The sequence below is a fragment of the Erpetoichthys calabaricus genome, chromosome 2 (assembly GCF_900747795.2).
Source record: "Erpetoichthys calabaricus chromosome 2, fErpCal1.3, whole genome shotgun sequence".
Lineage (NCBI taxonomy): Eukaryota > Metazoa > Chordata > Cladistia > Polypteriformes > Polypteridae > Erpetoichthys > Erpetoichthys calabaricus.
The window spans coordinates 63,894,701-63,915,878 of record NC_041395.2 but is presented as its reverse complement, the minus strand read 5'-3'; the positions used below and the strand labels follow the sequence as shown (position 1 = coordinate 63,915,878).

General features: G+C 36.2%; 1 protein-coding gene across 6 annotated transcripts in view; it reads left to right on the top strand.

Annotated features, from left to right (window-relative positions):
* nav2a (neuron navigator 2a) overlaps positions 1-21,178 on the top strand; it is a 327,423-nt gene that overhangs the window by 94,952 nt on the left and 211,293 nt on the right. For 5 of the 6 annotated variants that reach the window (XM_051923294.1, XM_051923292.1, XM_051923291.1 and 2 more), the window contains 4 exons: positions 9,469-9,541; positions 10,332-10,644; positions 15,004-15,072; positions 18,026-18,174. In XM_051923294.1, the coding sequence (XP_051779254.1) occupies positions 9,469-9,541; positions 10,332-10,644; positions 15,004-15,072; positions 18,026-18,174 (604 nt within the window). The remainder of the gene's footprint in view (positions 1-9,468; positions 9,542-10,331; positions 10,645-15,003; positions 15,073-18,025; positions 18,175-21,178) is intronic. The other variant, XM_051923293.1, reaches the window with a different exon arrangement.

The following is a 21,178-nucleotide window of genomic DNA, read 5'->3' as shown; positions in this document are numbered from 1 at the left end:
AGCATGTTACCTGAGATATGAAGAAATTCTACTGTAGTGGGATGTAGTGAGTAGGCAGGGCGAATACAAATGTCATTGTTTGTTTTCAAATGAGTTGGGAATGGTTTTTGGCAGATATCACTCAGCAAAAAACTACAAAGGATGGCTTTGAAATGTGTTTAGTTTAAATTTGTATATACAATCTGTATAAATGCAAAAGGCATAGCATAAGCAGAGTGTGTGTTTATATTTATCCATCCCTTTTCAAAACCTTGAAAGAGTCCATCTTTGGGTACAAGGCAGGAACCAAATCCTGGACAGAACTGAACGGTTGATTCTATCAGTAATAATAAGCTGTTAAAGAGTCAGCATGTAGTCTTAACATATTGCATGGTCAAACTGAACCTTCTCAGTTTATGTCATCTGAGATTAAGAGGTGATGTGATTGAAGTGTTTAAAATTATGAAGGGAATTAGTACACTATAGACACATGTAATGAATTGCCATGCACTTTAGGGAAATCTCAATTTGTTGTTATTTTGGAGAAATTAGGTGGACAGGATTGGCAAACTTTGTTGGGTTGAATGGCATGTACTAGTCAGTTTTTGCAATGTTTAAAATATTCAATCAAGTTTTCTTTTATATAACACCATTTACAGTTGTTCTATATTGCAAACAAGGATACGATTTAAAAGAAACATTCATTACAATAGCTTCTTCAAATGCATGCTACAATTAAAATAAATAATACCCAAGTTAAAAAAGGATAGCACAGTGGATTCAGTGAACAGTCTAGGCCACACTAGGTTCTTATTAGGATCCGTGCAGATGTTATTATCATGGTTAAATGCACAATAGAAGTTGTGCGTATTTAAACAAGATTTGAATTACTTCACTAATGAAGTTTCTAGATTAGGCTGGGAATTAAATAAGTAGTGCTATACTAATGTGTCCCCAATTATACCTATCAATCCTGTTCTAAGTCTAAAATACATTTGTAAGGATACTGAACACAAAGCTCTGGAGTAAGCCTTGTGTGAAGGTTTAGTAGCAAATATGTTCATTCACACTCACTCTAGGCAGATAACCTGTAATTTGTTCATGTTTGGCATGTAGAACAAAGAAAGAATATCTGAAAAAACTGTGCACACTCCATACAGACAGTGAGTAGACTGGAATTTGAACCCAGTCTCCTGGAGTTAAAAGGGGGGCAATACGCCACTTTGTGTATCGATATTCAGCTGCTAAATTGAAATTTCAGAATGTCTTTTTGTATTTGAGTTTGGATAATATTTTTGTAAAGGGCATATTGTGTGTTCTTAAAGTGAAAGCAGTGCATTTAGATTCAGCAAGTAGTCCTCAATGTCTTAAAGTGACCTGCCACCAGTTCTGAAAATGCAAGGTTTAAATTTATAAATTGTTTCTGATTCACATCTCTCCCTTGTAGTCACCTATAAGTTCTTGTCCAGTCAGTCATTTATCCTGGCGCTGTTCAGATTTTTTGTATGTCGGTTTTCTTCTATTATCTGTTTGCCTTTCTTCCCTCAACAATCAAACCTCAAAGGTTTTAGTGAAATTATTTTTTTTTTTGTAATTGTGCCAAATGAATCAAAGTTGAGTTACTGATTTTGCTCATTATTTAACCCTCAAATACCAAACGCTGAATTAGAGAGATATGTGTAACTTGATCATTCAGTCAGTTGTTCAGTTTGTATTTATAGCACCACACATTTAGAACAATTTACAGGGAGACCATAGTCTGGGCCTCATCCCCTTCCTACTACACCACTGCCTTCACTTGGGTGAACAAAGCGTGCTTATACCGTCGTCCGTAAATGTGGACCAGTGAGGGGTGGCTCTTTGTAAAACATTTCTGAGTGCCCAGTTTAAGATGTTACTGAATGCAGAGTTACAATATTCATTTCATAGATTTTCTAAAGGGCTGTGGCAAATGAAATGTTATTTCCTCCTTTGAAATATACTGGCATTGAGTTGGCACCTATCAGAACCAGTCCTGCTCAGCTGGTGAGTCAGGCTGCAAGGTTCTACAGCAGTTAATACCGATTAGCTGAGCTAGAAAAACTAGAGAAAGAAAGAGTTAAAATGCTTAAAAAAGACAATTTGGGGATATACAAAACATTATTTTTTATTTTATTAAAGTCTTTATCCAAGATAAGAATAGTTTCTTACTGATTACAAAGATTTGTTACAGCTGAACCGCAGGTAGGTAAAGTGACCTGCTCAGGATCACAGAGAGAGTCAAAGGCAGGAATTGAACTGACTATCTACTATATTTCCAATGTATATTAATTAAAAAAAAAAACACAGTACTACATAACTAAAAACTGCATCATTTTGTAACATATGCCCTTCCCGCATTTTTGTGAAGCCCTCAAAGATGTTATAAAAATCTGTTGTTTTGCCAACAGGCGACTTGCCATTCAGTCAGATCCATTGTTTAGAAAGGTATGCACAACATACATATGCCAGCCCAAGTGTTCAAGTTGTTCCTGTATCTAGCATTCGGGCCACTGCCGTCATTTGAAAATTGGCCCAAGAGTGTGCTTTTGAGTATACATTTTCTTTTCTTTTTTCCTTTAGTATCTGAGAAAAGTCAGATCCTAAAGTGTCATATTTTTATTACAATACCAGGGGGCTCCGCCCCCGTTTGCTTCGCTCGCCAACCCCTGTGTTTGGTTAATCCATCCATCATCCAACCTGCTATATCCTAACTACAGGGTCACTGGGGTCTACTGGAGCCAATCCCAGCCAACACAGGGCACAAGGAAGGAAACAAACCCCGGGCAGGGCGCTAGCCAATCGCAGGGCTCGCACACACACCAAGCACACACAAGGGACAATTTAGAATCGTCAGTCACCCAACCTGCATGTTTTTGGACTGTGGGAAGAAGCACCCGGAGGAAAACCACGCAGACACGGGGAGAACATGCACACTCCACGCAGGGAGGACCAGGGAAGCGAACCCAGGTCTCCTAACTGCGAGGCAGCAGCGCTACCCACTGCACCACCGTGCTGCTGTTTGGTTAATCAGATATACAATTTTAAAAGCCTTTTTTTTTTTGGAATTGTTTCAGTTTCATTAGTTGCACTTTTTACTTTAAAGGTTTATTAAAAACAATATATGGAATTACCTTTTCTTCAAGATCGCATTGAATTTTGAATCCGTTTTTGGAAATACACTGTGACAACGCAATGTATCATCGCCCTTGAGTGAATATTGTTTCTGTTTCTCTAATAAATAATCCGATGTTTTCTAATGGTTGTCCCTTTGATTTGTTAATTGTCGTAGCAAAAGCTATTCTCATGCTAAACTGTAAACATTTTAATACGAATGGCATATCACGATCTCCTTTGGTGTCTAATGTTATTCGCGGCATATATACATCACCTTACTTGTCGCCTGTTAAAATTTGCATCGCTTCTTCATCATCATAAATATACACCTGACCGAATTGTGTATTCTTTGAAATTAAACTTGTCGTTGCTTTAACTGTTGTGGGACAAACTTGCTTTGTCCTGCTATTTTTTCAATTACACCTGGCTCTGATGATTAATCACCTTTTGTTTGCGCTAATGAGATCTTTACTATCTTTTTTTTTTTGATACTGTAGCGACTGATGTAATAAAGTGTCACAAAAGTTTTACGTGAACAATCGCCGATTTCATAACCCCAAACAAAACTGCCTAGCACCCTCTCCGACCCCTCCTCCCCCGGGTCTCGCCTCCCCCTTACCACATCAATCAGTACCCCGCTATCAGTCTTCCGTGCTGTACTCCGCCCCTTCAATCGGACCTATCAGTCACTTAAAACAAAAAAGGTTTCAACCTGCTGGCGAGCTGCCTGTTCTGCTTGCCGCATGTCGTTGTTTTAAGAGGCGGGAGCACATTATGCGTGTCTGCCAAAAGCAATCCAACAACTGCTTAGTTAGAGGTCTGTGGACTTGTTTTAAATGATGGCTCACTGACTTATCTTGCGTGAGGTTGTAAAAACAATAATTGTCCTTTATTTCCGGCCCGGGCGTGGTTAAATCTCTTTCTTGCAGGACGTATAATGCTGCTCCTGTTTATGAAGTTCTAATCTTTTAATTCTGAGCCCTATTGGACGTGCTTTGTTTTCAATTCCACTTGTTCTGGGCTGATTATCACTTTCCTTATTTTCTAAATTTGCACCTAGATTATTGTTTTTCTTTTTAGTATTTTTTTCTCTCCACCGCATTTGGGTCTCTTTTCTCCGCGCTTTTCTTTCGTCTTCATTTAGTCATCGACGTTTCATTTCTACCCTATTCATTTCAATTCTACCGTATTGACCTTATACACTTTATATGCACTGAGAGCCATGGAGCTGTGTGTGCTGCGTGACTGCCTTTACACTACTGATTTTTTTTCTGCCCGTGATCTTATCTTGTAAGTAGGGCATGTCTTGCATCGTGGCAAGTGTCTTTGGTCTCGTGAGTCTTTACACTGTCTTCCGAGAGGATCACATATCATAGCCTTGCATTTGCTTTCCATTCCAGGATTTTCTTTTATATATAGAGAGATACGAAAGACAGGTATCTTTAAGTCTGTTGATAATTATCCATGCACTATCCAAGCTTCTTTGTCATAGAAACATGGTCCAGAAAATAAAGGTAAAGTGTAGACTTGACTGAATCTAGTAGGAAGTCTTCATTGGACTACTTTGTTGTACTACTGGTGTCATGTGAAAGACAGAACACGTGTTTTTTGTAAAAGAGACTTCTGAGCCAAAGTCAGAATTACAAATGAAAATGATACAGTCTTAAGAATCCGGCCTGCATTAAAGAAAGCAGCTATTCACCAAGTTGTGTAGACCACTGTCTCTCCCGGTAGCATTTGTAACAGAAACAAGGCATGGCTCATAAACTCGAAACATTACCTGAGAACGTAATCATGTGGTTTATCCATAATCAGTAGCAATCACTGACAAAAGGTATTTTGTCTACACATTGCATGTTTTTGTATAGAATTCTTACTTGAGCCACAGTATATATAATTCTATCATAATGATAATTTTGAGCATATATCAGTTTTGTTTGCTGTATATAGAGTATAATGTTCATTTGTCTACTATATCAGCATTGTGTGTGATAGTTGCTGAATTTGAAAATGATTAACTACTTTTAAGTAGAAAATGCTAAATTTGTATTCTGGTAATTTTTTTAGTAACACTTTTACTTATAAAAGACATCCATCCATTCATTCATTTGTTATTAAATCTGCCTAATCCCATTCAAAATCAAGGGGACTACAGCCTATCCCAGAAGAACTGAGAACAATGCTAGAGCCAGTCCTGGATAAGATATTAAGTCACTGTTAAATACACTCATGTCCACATTAAGTATCAGTCAATTTAGCTGCCTTAACCTAATACATGTATCACTGGGGTGGGACTGCAGCCATCTTCAGCACCATCAGGTGCAAAAGAGTAGCCAAGCCTAGATGGAGCTTGAATTTCAAAAATCATAAATGCTCAAATTCTTTTGTGTGGACACAATAAATGAAAAGCAAATGGTACTACTTATTATAGCAGGTAAATAACATACCTGGCCAAATGTCTATATAAAAATGCCTTAAACACTTGATGGCACTAGCACTTAGGGATTTTCTTATCCTTACTCCATCTTTGTTTGTTTGTTTGTTTGTTTGTTTGTTTGTTTGTTTGTTTGTTTGTTTGTTTGTTTGTTTCTTTCTTTCTTTCTTTCTTTCTTTCTTTCTTTCTTTCTTTCTTTCTATCATTATATCTCTTTCATCTGTTTCTATTTCTTTGTTTTCTTGTGTATTAAATATATAAACTTTCCACCTGTTCCCCATTTATTTGCTTTCTTATGTTTTAAATATGTGAACTTTGACCATTGACAGTTATTTTTTTTCATATAAATCATTTTTAAGATGTATGTTATTATAGATATATCATTAAATATGCTTTTTTATATTTTATTTGTTGGATGTACAGTATATTACTAAAGTGACTGGTTCTTGCACTATTCCTGACATCTGGAAAATTCAAGCAAAGCATGTTGGACATTCCAGACAGAGTCTCACATTACTTTCCCTTAAATGTGTCTTCAACAGCTGTGGTACTCATGAAATTCTAAATAATTTTTTTTTTTTTGCTCAGATTCTCTCTTAAACAAAAGTTGTCATAGTGTTTAGCACTGGCATCTTCAATTTCAAATGATTGGTTAATACTGAAATATTAATACTGAAAATCCTTGTTGACAGTAACACCATTCTGCTTATCTGTGCTTCTTCTTATTCTTGTGCCAACAAGGGTTTGTTTCTTTCTCACTAAGACTGAAATCAGCTTAGACAAAACTTTGCATTTATGTTTTCAAGTTGTCAATGTCCCTTCTGATTAAATGCCCATGTTGTCTTTTCAGCCTGCTTGTTTACCTGTTGATGGAATAGTGACCATCACATCAGCACTCTCATGTGGAGTCTCATCGTACAGCGCCATGTATCAACTGGCATTTATGCAAATAAGGCTGACCCAGTAACTAGAACACTTTAATCATCAGCTAATGACACTATTTTGCCCTCTTGGTTTTTTCCCAATGAAATCTTCCTCTTATTTAAATTTCACTTGCAACTCTATAAACATGATAACACATCCATTAATAGCATATTGTCTTAACAATAAAGTTTTTAATAGTTTCTTGCTATCACGACTAGGTTGTTAACTCTAGTGTGACCTGTTGTGAGAGTATGTACTGTATGTGACCAAAAAATGTTGTCCTTGACCAATCAAGAAAAGCGGTAAACTAAACAAATTTTACATTTCAACATAATATCTGTGAACACAAATACACCTGTTTTACGGTTTGGAAAACTTTTCTATGCCATTTACAGTAAATGGAGCATTTGTTCTTGCTTGTGTGTCCTCTCTTGTGTAGCTGACTTGCCATCCTCATTGTGGAACAGATGGTAGTCATGTGGGGCCAGATGTGACTTCCCTTTGAATCCACAATTTCACAGAGCAGACTCTGCAATCCGTGTAGTGTCTGAGAGGGTTTTGATGTGAAACAGGATGGGGATGGTCAATGGCCTTATTGCTGATTTTCCTTGCTTGATGGCCACAAACTCCAAAGCAAATGAGTGTAATATTAACTGGTTATGTAGACATTTTGAGGTATGTAATTAATAGATATCAATAAAAAAAATGTAAATTGTCAACTTTATTTCATTGGGACTGTCTTAGACCTCAATGTTCTTTGTTGCTAGAGATCCATTGCATTGTTTTGATTGTTGTTTTGTATTATGGGTTGTGATGCATCCAGGTTATGAGAGCACATTTATGTTTCTCCCTCTCCAAATTCATAAGCTCATGATTCACCCTGGAAGACTGAATACGGTGATGCTTTATTCTAGAAGTCAGGAGTCAATATTATGGACACCCAGCATGTACAGATATCCCTTGACTATGACATAAACAGTAAAGGGGGAACTGATCTTGGTATACATTATGCTGACTATACACAAAGGAATCTCTGAAGGAATATTGTTTCTAGGGAAATAATAGTAATTTTTTCTTGGAACTTCTTCTAGTGCTGTGTCCTTTTTGTAGCCTGGAGACCAAATCTGCACATGGTACTCCAGATGAGGCCTAACCAGTGTATTATAAAGCTGGTGCATAACCTTCTTGGACTTGTACTCTACACATTGTGCTATATAACCTAACATTCTGTTAGCCTTCTTTAATGGCTTCTGACCACTGTCTGGTAATTGATAGCATAGAGTCCACTACAGCTCCTAAATTCTTCTCATAAGGTGTACTTTCGATTTTCAGACCTCCCATTGTGTATTCGAACCTAACATTTTTACATCCCCTATGTGTAATATTTTACATTTACTGACATTAAATTTCATCTGTCCAAGTCCTTCTGTAATGATTTAACAGATTCCAGATTATCTGCCAATCCACCTATCTTGGTATCATCTGCAGACTTAACCAGCTTGTTATTTATATTCCTATCCAACTCATTTATAAATATTAAAAATAGCAGAGACCCTAGCATTGACCCCTGTGGAACACTACTCTTAACATCAGCCAATTCTGATAAGGATCCACACACCATCACTCTTTGCTTCCTTTGTCTGAGCCAATTTTGCACCCATCTACAAACAACATCCTGAATTCCCACTTGTTGTAGTTTGATGCCCAGCCCTTTCATGTAGCACCTTATCAAATGCTTTCTGTAAGTCAAGATAAATAATATCATATGCTCCACTTTGATCATACCCTTTTGTTGCTTCCTCATGGAATTCCAGCATGTTAGTAAAACATGATCTCCCTCTTCTGAACTCATGCTGACTGTTCATGTTCTTGCCATGTGTTGCTCAATCTTATCTCTAATAATCCCTTCCATTAATTTTCCTGTGATGTACGTTAAGCTTACTGGCCTATAGTTACTTTTTACTAGTTACTATTTGCCATTTTCCAGTCCTTAGGAATTTCACGGTGACTTCTTTAAATTATGTGTCAAGGGTTTATATACAGTATGTACTCACTAACCTCCTTAAGAACTTGAGGGTAAATATTATCTGGTTCTGGAGATTTCTTTGATTTCAGCTTATTTAATCTGAGCAGTACTTCTCCTTCTACAATTTCTAAATCCCTCAGTACCTCCTTAGTAGTCCCTTTTATCGCTGTGAGGTTATCCACTTCCTGGTTTGTGAAGAGCTCAGAAAATGCAAGTTTAGAGCATCCACTATGTCATTGTCTGTATTTTTTAATTCCCCTTTACTATTCTTGATGCACTTCACATCCTCCTTGACTGTTCTTTTACTACTAAAATACTGAAAGAATCTGTTTGGGTCATCTTTCTCCTTATCTGCTATATTCCACTCTAGTTGTCTTTTAGCCTCCCTAATATCCTTAATGGTTACCCTCATGTTTTCATACACCCTAAGGTTCACATTGGAGTTATTAGTCTTATACAGCTGTTTTTTTCCTTTGTAGATTCTTTTTAACTCTTTATTAAGCCACTGCAGATTTTTTTTTATTTCCTCCTACATCTAACTCCAGTTTGTGATGGAGTTGGAAGTTTTTTTTCTGATGGATTTTCCTCCCATAACTCATAGAAATACATAGTAATCATTGATGTACAACTCATCTGGTCTGAGTGATCTTCAGGACATGTATGTGTACCTTATAATATAGAGAGTCCTTGTTCCAAAGCTGGTTCCTTTCTTATAATTGATGATTCCATTATTGGGTTTGATTCCCCTGAACCTTGAAATGGAAAAAGTAAACTCAGAAAACTAATTGATGGCAAGAGAAAAAGGGAGGGGAGAATGATAATCTGTCATGTACTGTCATCTGGAGCCTTTCACCTGTTGTTGCTGGGTTTGGTTCTGCTTCATCACAACTCTGTCTAACAAATTGGATTGAAAGACATAATGAGTAGGTGTACAGGTATATCTAATACTACAATTTGTTTCCCTTTTCAGATTGAAAACATTGATGCCTGCCTGAGCTTCTTAGCAGCAAAGGGTGTTAACATACAAGGCCTGTCTGCTGAAGGTATGTTTGTTAGATATGTTTTGATCAATTTTTTTATATTTTTTTAGTGAAAAGTCAAGCAAAATGACACTTTTTATTGGCTAACTAAAAATATTACAATATGCAAGCTTTCGAGGCAACTGAAGCCCCTTCTTCAGGCAAGATGTAATGGTCAATTGATGTTATAGTGGACATCAGTAACAAATATTAACCTTCTCCTATTGTAACCCTTTCCAGCTTATACCTTTTTTTACGATATTTTTGCTGCCAATTGTAATAAATTATATTTGTATCTACCTCAACCTAAATGGCTTGCATATTGTGTAACTTATGTCAAATCCCAGGAGACTGGACTTGTGCAGAAATAAGTCCAGTAGCTACTGAGCATTCAACTTGGCAGATTTCGGGTTTGCTGCTGATTTATAGATATGAGAGTCTGCATTCTCAGCTGTTCTTTCCTAATCTGTTGGACAGGATTGTGCCATGATGGCTCACTCTGTAAAAGTGATATACTATGACATGCAGCCATGTTTGGGGTACTGATAGGTCTTACTGAGGAATTCCAAAGTTTTTTTAAGTTGGGGAGTGAAGGGAAAATAATGGACAACTATATACAGTGCTTGTCATGTGGTAGCAACCCCCTTTGTGTTAATGACCTACTTGATTGATCAAAAGTGCCGGTGGTAGTCAGTCTGGTCTTCTGGTATTTCAAGTTTAATGAAAAAGTACTATTTTAATATAACATGCATGAGGACATAAGAACTTAAAATAAATAATACCTCCTATGTAATTTCTTTTCTTTTATTTAAAGAAATCAGGAATGGAAACCTAAAGGCAATTTTAGGCCTTTTTTTCAGCCTATCCCGGTACAAACAACAGCAGCAGCAACAACAACAGCAAAGCCAGGTTGTGCAAAAGCAGCCTTCCCAGTCCCACCACCAGCCCAGTACGGTCTCCCAGCATCATCATTCAGCTCATCATCAGAGTCAAACTGGAATTCAGCAGCACGGGCAAGCTACCCCCCTCCCCACCACCCAGCCTGGTCATCCAGCCACCATTCAGTGCCAACCTCAACTGCAGGCATTGCAACAGCAGCAAAAAGCACAAGCGGAAATGCAGTCAAGGTATGAGTTTTAGAATGTTAGCCAGAAATTGGCTGATAAATTACAGACAGTGTAGTGTTTTTGCATTTTTATTTTTACACTTGTATTTGTTATGCAAATGAATTGTGACAAGATTAATGTTATTTTATATTGTACCTTTCATAGTTTGCACTCTTATACAATTGCATCACATTATAATATGCCTTTAAAGACAGAATTACAATATTTGGAGTCCTTTGTCAAATAAATTCAACATAAGCTTCTCTTCACAATCAACTGTATTGCTTCTTTAAACATGTTTAAACCATTACCCTCAGCCACCATTCTAGTTAGCAATATATAGCAAGACATCTAATTTTGTCTTGTGATAAAATCTTTTATTTTCTTTAAACTAACATGTCATTATTGTGTGTTAATTACCCACCAACTTATCCATTTTGTGAACACACTTATTCCAAATAAAGATCATGAAGAGGCAAAGCCTGCCCTAAAAGCCACAAAGCACAAGGCTTTTATTATGATTATTTTGGAATCTTTTTAGTTACACATCTCAGTTTTTAACATTTATTTCTGCTTATTATAGGTATTAGGTAAAATTAATCTGAAAAACCTTTAAGAAGTGTCTGGATGAGATACTGGAACAGCTTAGCTATTATTTAAATAAATGAGTTTGATGGATTGAAAGGTCTTCTCTTATTTGTGAAATTTCTTATGTTCATATATTCTTAAAAACATATTTATGAAAATTATGTTATACTTTTTTAAATTACTTTCATAGAGATTCTGTATTCATATAACATTGTTTTCTAGTTTAATGTAAAAATTTTCAGTCATATGCTTTAATATCACTTTTTTAGTATTTAGTTTTTTTTAGAATTACTCTAAAGTTACTATGCTGCATTAAAGTTGGTTACTTCAGCCAAATGTTGGACATTACCAGTAAGCTGTAATTTTTTAAAAATTTAAATAAAGATTTTTTAATATATTTGGAAACCTGAACATAATAATGGTATACCCAATCAAATAAATAATAATAAAATAGGAGATACAACAATCTACTTCAGCTTCTATCCAGAGAAAACAAAAGAAACATAGAAAATACAAAGGAAAAACAAAAGTGCAAAACAAGATTCATCTCCTACCCAAGAACAGAGATATTTTTAACATGTATTCCATAATTCATCTAAACAACAACTGCCAGTTCAGAAATGAAGGCTTTCAACTGCAGGTTTACCCTGTAAAAAAATAAATAAATAGACTACAACCATTTTCATGTAAAAAAGTGGCCAGAAGTACAGTCTTACAGTATATCGTATATTTTTACACCACTCTCCTGTGGTTTTCATTAAAAACATTACTGTACAAGGTGAAGCTGATTGATCAGTTAGCTCTTAATGATATGAAACAGTGCATTGTAGCAAAGCTCAGATGACGTAAGCTGTAAGCCCAGGACCTCCTCAGTGCTAGCACCATACAGCAGGAGGGCCCCGCACAAAAACAGAACCTGCAAGCAAAAGCCAAGTTTGAATCCACTAACTGCTTTGCATAGTATGCAAGAAGAGGTCAATTATTCAGATGTGTATATTAAATGATATTTAGAGGGATTTTATTTAGAGCGCCAGATGAGATGGAAACTACTCCTCTAAGTGTGTCACAGATAAATAAATCATGGTTCTGAAAGTTATAGAATTAGTTAGCTGAATAAAAAACAAATGTTAAATGTATTTATAAACATCTGACTTTGCAGAGCAGAGGTACAGGAAAGACAGGAAATATTCAAAGAAGGTGTGTTAATGTTTAGCCAATAAGGCATTATAGTTTGAAATACATGTTCTCCCCATACAAAAATTAAATATACATACCAGCAATCATTCTCTAGGCCCATTCGTCAACTTATCCAGCCTCCCTTCTGTTTCCTGAACCCAATTATTCCAATTTAAGAGTACCTATTCTGGCACTGGAGAACGTGGATAAAACTAATTTGGGTAAAGGTTCAATTTGCAAACTCTATAGGTTACCAGGGTGGGATTTGAATCAAGTACTCAGCATCTGGGGGGTAGCAGCAGAAATACATTTCATTATATTAAGATTCATGTATTAGGATTAATGTGGGTACTTCCACATTTTTGAAAAATATATGAACAAAGTGGCTGTATTTAAAGTGTGTGGCACCCCTGCACAATTTAGCTCCTGTCTTGCACCTTCTACTGCTCTGACATCCCATCACCCTAAAATTGGTTTTGACATGTTTTGTGAATGATTTGATAAACATTTTATAGCATGGAAATTATTTCCATCCAGCATCCCCTCCAGGGCGTAGTTTCTGGCTTTTGTCCAGTGCTGTCAATATCAGCTTGTTTCCAATCCTGTAATAATTTTGGGAATTGTACTATTGTAATATGCATTTTTAAAAGATGCATAATAGTATTATTAGCTGATTTCATTAAATGAACTTAGGTCTTTATCTGTCCGTTTCCTATACCCATATCTTTTATCCAGTATTGCAGGCAATTTACCAAATATATTTTATGTTATGAGAATATAGCACTATGCACACTTACTATGTAAGTACATCAGAAGAAAATGTGGAAACATTCCGTGTTTTTGTTTAAAATATCTGGAGTGTTTCTTAAAGAGATTGCGTAGTTCCAATGCTAGACGTTTGCCAGTTTATTTCCCACTACTTAACTGTCTGTGTGTTTCTTAAGTAAACCATGTTGCCTTCATGCCCTTCTAATTAAAAAAAAAAGTGAATTGCTGTATTGATTCCTATTTCATAAATTGCCTTTTATAAGCCACCAGTCATGTATATGGTATTATTATTATTACTGATAATAATATAAAAGTACTATTTGTTAAACACAACTTTCAAACACCCAGTGAATGTACTGGACCTTCTTCTCACCAAAGTTCTTCTCTATTTTCACTAGTTAATTACAATGCTATAACATTCTCATACCCGCTTAATCCAATTCTGGGTTGTTTGTTGTCTAAGCCTGTCACAGCAGCATTGGGCACCAGGCAGGAACTAACCCCGAATGGGACACCAGTCCATTAAGAGGCTCTCACACACACAGAGCCATAATAGTGTCACTAAGTCAATGAAGCACACACATTTGACATAGAACAGGAATACCCCCTGCAGACCTGGGGAGAACATGCAAAGTCCTTACAAATGCCAATCAGGCCTGGGATGGAAAATCTCCTTACATGTTATCTCAGTTTTAAATTACAGCTGCTCATTTAACATCACTCAAGGTAATCTAGCAGTGTTAGCCCTTTAGGTAGAATGCTGGTGTCATCCTTCTGACCTTAAAATTAAGGTGTCACACCCTTAAAAATGATCTCTCAATAAACCAAAAAAAAAAAAACAGTAGCACTTGATACTCTGAAATATTTATTATTATAATGAGACAACAAAGTTTTTACAGCCTGTCTTAATAAACTTAAGCCACTTATGCAGTTTGTTTGTCACTGCTAAACAACATTTTATAAATAGATTCAAGCACTGACAAAACACAGATTTAAGCTGCATATATGCTATAATGTGATCATATGAATCTGACAAGCCCAGCAGATTTGAACAAGTACTGATACATGGCCAGCATGACCTGAAAACTTGGAGACATCATTTCACACAATTCTGGTGACCCCGGAAGAACAAAGTTACCTTTTTAAACTTGTTTCAAGGGAATAAATGGCAAGAGGAAGAGTAACATCTGACATAGAATTATACATACCCATTTAATCCAAGGCAGGGGTACAGCTGTAAACATTTATTACCTATACATATCATCTTTCTGTTAAGCACATTGTATAACAATGCTTCTTGAAATATATAAACATTTTGTACAGCAAAACATACTATGTTCATAAAAAATAATGTGTAAAATTAAAAATATTACATATTAGATTAAATATTTCGTGCAATTAAAATGCTAAAATCAGACATGGTATTTGTAAATAGGAGCAAAGGAAGTGCATTTATGCCTGCAAGAAATTATGAGATAATATTTAGGTTCTGTGCATATATTTCAACTATCTGTAAAGCGCTAAAGCTTTCTGCTTCTGGGATAGGTTCTGGCTGCTAATAACCCTAAAGGTGAAAAAACTGGTTTAGGAGATGGGAGAATGGAAGGATGAGTATATTTCATGGCACAAATGACTATTCATATACTGTATATTTTTAATCTACTATTATATTGCATTTCTCAGCAGGTCATGTTTTTTTGTATATTTATGTAATTCATTTTTCCACTGCTGTCATTAGAGGACACTTATCTACAGTATTTACATTTTTCCAGGCACTCATCTTCTATTAACATTTGCATTTCTCTTCTTTCTCCTCTCTTTTCATCCCTCTTGTTTTTGAATATGCAGTATCCCACCCAAGGATTCACCTCAAAGTAAACTTCTCAAGTTTACCCTTGGTCAGAAAAAATCTTCTAGGTTAGCTTTCTTCTTGGTGTGTCACTGCAAAATGTATTACTTGCATGGTCAAAGCCACATGAATGCCTTCCTTTTCATTTTTCACTTCTTCTCCTTATGAACTGGAACTGCTGCCAATTTGTGAGCCCCTTGATTTTTGCTTTTAACTGAAACAAAGCACATGCCTCACCCCTAGTGCTTGTCCCCAAAAGTGTGCTGTGTGCATGGTAGTCTCCCTTCTTCTTTTAATAGGTTACCTTACTTGGTTTGCCCCGTTTATAATGCCTTCAGTGATACTCCCCAATATCACTAGATTAACCAATCTATCTATCTATCTATCTATCTATCTATCTATCTATCTATCTATCTATCTATCTATCTATCTATCTATCTATCTATCTATCTATCTATCTATCTATCTATCTATCTATTTCCTGCTGCTGTTATTGAAATAAAGATGGCACTTCTAAATGCATTTGCACGCGCCTTACTTTTCCAGCCTTTCATAGTGAAATAAATGATAATCCAGGGTGCAGACAGTATTCCCAAAAATATGTTTCTTCTTCACTGGGATGGTTATTGCACTATTAGTCTCCTTGGCAGTAAGGGTCGAACAAGAAGTAACCCAGCCTGACAATCAGTGAGTGGCCTCTACCAATGGACCTAAAGTTTGGGCTCAGATGTAAACTCAAGTCAAACTCAAATATTTTAGTCATTTCAAGGTACACAAGCAAGGGTGGTTGATATATTCGCAGGTGCTGTACTTGAAGGAAATGTAAATTAAAGAATGCAAATGGAGCACATATAGTTGAATAATAATAGGGTTTACAAGGATATTCAAGATACACACAGCAGTTGGAGGCAGTTTGGTATTGTGGTTAAGGCTTTGGACATCAAACCCTAAAGCTATCGAAACAGATCCTTCTTCCTGACACTCCGTGAGCATGAGCAAGTCAATTCACCTGCCTGTGCTCCAACTGGGAAACCAAAAGAAATGGAACCAGTTGTACTTCTCAGATGTTGCAAGGTGCCTTGGATAAGGGTGTCAGCTAAATAAACAAATAAAAATGTAAATTGGTGTGTGTTGATACTAAACTGTTCACCTTCTTTATTAGCAAGTCACTTCTGCAGTTTACAGAAACATCTCCCCAGCATGCAATAATACTGTAGGTAAGGTACTGTAGTTGCCAGCGAGAAAACAAATACCGATTTTACTGTTTGAAAAGGCTTTATGAATAGTGACCTTGGTGTATTGCAGAGTAATCTTTCTTTAAAACCTTAGTATAATTTGAATGAGATCAAGTTATTTAGCCCAGCAAAGCTCATCAGTAATACTATTTACATAATTTCTCCAAAATAACATCAGGTTGATTTTTGAAGATCCCATAGAGTAATTCTGCATACTACACTGCTTGAACATTGGTACAGTGTCATTGTGTGGTTCGTGCTCGAGAACTCAAAAAGTAATTAATATCAAATAATTCAGACGGAACAAATATTGTGATGCACTGCTTAGTATGCCAGCCTCACAACACCATAGTTCAATTTTTTTCTCCAAATAGTAAATACAAAAAAGTATAATTACACTTTAATTACCAGACTTTAATTTGATGGGTGAAAATGTTACCCTGCTGCATCTGCAAAAACCCAAAGAATGCCTGTATTCTGAGTTATTAAATGATATTGAAAGTTTTTTTTTCCCATTGTTATCGCTTAGGTCTTTAAATAAAGCCATGCTGTAACATAATGAAATAGCTCCCTCTACTGTTTAAATGCATCATTAACGACAGTCAAGCAAGTTCTGTTTTAACTACAGTAGCTTTATAAAGAATATTCTTGCAGTGTCCAACTTGATACAATGGTGTGGAAGTTAGGCTGAGGTATTTATGTGGTTTCCTTTGCTTTCTAAACATACACACACACCCACACACAAAAAGAAAGTAATTTTAATAAAATAAACATCCTGTTAGGTTTTCATTGAGATTGTAATTTGATTCTGTGTTATTCCACTGTTCATTCAGACTTTATCAAAAGAGAGGGTGTTCCTGAATACATGTGGTTCAGGCAGTTTGTGAGTCAATCCCAAACATTTCTAACCAGGATCAAATAAGAGACATTTACATTCGAAGTTGTCTTTGTGGCCAATACTGTATGACTCTCTATTGAGCTTCACTTCATTATTTTACTGTAAGTACTTTTATGTCGAAATGAAGCTCCGATATATGCTTTACCTTCATTGTTTTGCTTATAAAACAAAATGCTCAAAAACAACAAAAGGCTTTTTTTTCCTTCCTGAAGTTCTGGCATGTTTAAATGCAACCTGCAGTTCAAAATAAAAAAATGCTAGGCGTTGCTGCTGGTGATGAAAAGACTAGAAAAATAATCATTCCTAGGAATGGAAGCAAATAGGAAGTGATAACTTTGATGTTAGACAATAGTAATCTTAAAGAAAAGAAAGAGAGAAAGTTTAATCGGCTTACGTGACTGGAGGGGCCCTGTTGATGTTCCTGAGCTGGAATTTGCAATTTGAAGAGCTTGTGTTGAAGCTTTGGAAAAAAATTAGTATTGACATTCTCTTCTAGTGAGGGCTTAGATGAAACAGCTTTGGAAGGCTAAGATCATTGAGCTGTGGTAGAAATGTCAGGTTTACATACTGATTTAATCAGACACTACTGCTTCAGTTTGATTTCTTCTGCCGGCATTTGTATGATCAAAATGGTTTGAGAAGGGACTTTTCATCATTTAACTCTGTCATTAATGAGGGTTGTCCTGCTGCGTTTTTAGTAGTGACGATCCTTTGCCTGGCTGTGTAATTGTCAAGACCCTGAATGTAGACTGGCCCAGAATTGCTGCTATTTACCACCCAATGAGAAAGAAATCTGATCTAATGTATGCAGTTTCCAGCTTCTTTGTTATTTTTAATTTAAGTTACATTTACATTATTTTTAATTTTTCATATCTCACTGATTTACAGGCTACCTGGTCCCACTGCCCGGATTACAGCAGCAGGTAGCGAGGCGAAGACACGGGCATCTGTTAGTGCCAACAATCGTCGCAGCCAGAGCTTTAACAACTTTGACAAATCCAAACCAGCACCTCCACCCACGATCAACCAAGAAAAAGGTGGGTGTTTAATACCATTGCTAGTAGCCAGATTTGTTGCTAGAGATGTACATTAAAACAGAGAGACTTGTCTTCCTTTCAGTAGATTTCAAGTCATGTTGCATGCAGATCTTTTTGTGTGGGACTCTTAACAAGGATATTATATCTGCAAATTTGGAAATGAGATTCCTACATTATAATTTAAAATGATTTTTGTCACTAGTTATGCTGCTTTATTTTTTTGTTCTACTGGTATATTCCTATGTTGAAACCTAGACATCTACTGTAGTTGCATGTGTAATCAGCCAGCACCCTGAACATACTCTGGATATTATTACCTGAGGTAAATAGGCACAGCTTTTAACCTTAGAACAATTCATTATAAAGGTTAAAATATAATGGTACACTTTTTTATGTGAATGGTGAAAGAAAAGATTTTTGTCTGGTTCGGACTTTCACGTCATTGAAATTGTTCACTTTATGCAAAAGCATGGCATTGGGTCAAAAATAAAAATGATTTTTTTTTTGCTGTTGCCTGTCACACTTTTCATTGGAAAAACAGTGTCACCAAATCCTGTAATAAATTTATCACCTCAGAAAAAAAGCTGATTACAATTGTTTTAATATGGAATGAAAAAAACTATTCATATAGCATTGGAGCACGAAACCTAGTCACAGATGGCATACATAAGACATGAATTCAGCTCTGAAACTTCTAGGTTATAGATGCTGATTGGCATGATGGTCGAATAACCCGTGTTACACTAGTTTACAAAGAAGCAGGCTTTAAGCATCATCAGCTGGACCTAAGATGTATAACTGCTTTTGAAATATTCTTCTGTTCATCCTTGTACTGATCCTGCATAACCCAATTTTAGGGTGATGCACAGTTTGTCATATTCCCAGTCCTGCCACATTTTCCATATGCACACTGATGAAACTGAAAGCTTCCTTAAAGTCAATGAATGTTTAAGGTCTGTGGACATGTGTCGAGTTTTTCCCCCAAAGAAATGCATTTCACTGGTCTTACTATGTGTGGAAACCACTTGTATCACATGTGAAATGATGGATTCTAACAGAATTTAACTGTGTAGATCAGATTCTACTAGATTAACCATCCGTAACACTTGTTATCACTTGGAGTGTTTTTTCAGCTCTTGAAACGCACCATTGTGAATTCAAGTTACATTCAACTATATCTCAGTCCCACGTGAAAATACTGATGTAAAACTGTTCCAAATGATGTAATACATAGTTCTCTAATGGGTAATAACTGTTTGGATGGTTTCCTAAGTGTTACTCAAGGTAAACATCAACATCTCAAATTCACTTGTTTCCCCCATTGAAACGCATTGGGCAAAACTGATGTTGAATGTTACTCAATGTTCCTTAACTTCTATGTGTGGAAACCACTTGTATCACATGTGAAATGATGGATTCTAACAGAATTTAACTGTGTAGATCAGATTCTACTAGATTAACCATCCGTAACACTTGTTATCACTTGGAGTGTTTTTCAGCTCTTGAAACGCACCATTGTGAATTCAAGTTACATTCAACTATAACTCAGTGCCCCCTGAAAATACTGATGTAAAACTGTTCCAAATGATGTAATACATAGTTCTCTAATGGGTAATAACTGTTTGGATGGTTTCCTAAGTGTTACTCAAGGTACACATCAACATCTCAAATTCACTTGTTTCCCCCATTGAAACGCATTGGGCAAAACTGATGTTGAATGTTACTCAATGTTCCTTAACTTCTATGTGTGGAAACCACTTGTATCACATGTGAAATGATGGATTCTAACAGAATTTAACTGTGTAGATCAGATTCTACTAGATTAACCATCCGTAACACTTGTTATCACTTGGAGTGTTTTTCAGCTCTTGAAACGCACCATTGTGAATTCAAGTTACATTCAACTATAACTCAGTGCCCCCTGAAAATACTGATGTAAAACTGTTCCAAATGATGTAATACATAGTTCTCTAATGGGTAATAACTCTTTGGATGGTTTCCTAAGTGTTACTCACGGTACACATCAACATATGTACATACTCTTTTTGTTCCTGTGTGGATTTTTCTCCCAAGTACCCCAGTTTCATTTCTACATTTGAAACACCTGTATATTATTTTCACAGGCAAAATTTTAATTAGCTGGTTGTGAGTAAGTTTGGTTGTGTGCAAAACACTCTCTGGGAGGGGTAGATGTCACATTCCAAAATGGCTCCTACTCTGCGCTCAGAGCTACTGGGATATAAACCTGTGAAAGGTGGGTTCAAAATCAAACAGACTCATAAATTATGTTATGTCATATTATAATTAATCTATCTATCTATCTATCTATCTATCTATCTATCTATCTATCTATCTATCTATCTATCTATCTATCTATCTATCTATCTATCTATCTATCTATCTATCTATCTATCCTCCACACACCTCATACTTCCAGTGGGAATGCTACTCAAAGTGGCCGCATATTTTCAGAGAATGTGCCATAACCAAAGACTCACATAAGCAGAATTTCAAAAGTCACATTCTCTTTCTGTTGTACATTTATTTGGTGACAGCATTTATTATGCAGCTGTTCTATTCTGTAAGCCTGTATATTATGGCTAAGAATTAAATATATATTTTAACATTGTAACAAAATACACAAAACAAAGTCAAAGTGTTGGGGACTGTTCCCGTTTAGCGAAGTTTTATTGAAAATATAGTTTGGTCTTTACAGACTTGAGTCCAAAACAGAACTGATCAAAACAAGAATGGAGAACATTTATATAATGAAACAGCAGGAATATATAATGAAACAGCAGGAAGGGATGTATTAAGCAGGTTGCATTCCGGGAACTGGAAGTGACATCATCTGGAGGTGGGACTTTGGTGGTTGGGGCCGGAAGTGACATCATAAGCCAGAAGTGATCGTTGTTGCGGTGATTCTTCAGTTCTTCTGCAGGGGAAAGAGGAGAGAGTGTTAAAGTACAGAGCCAACCCACAGTCTGGCAAGCACTTACAATTA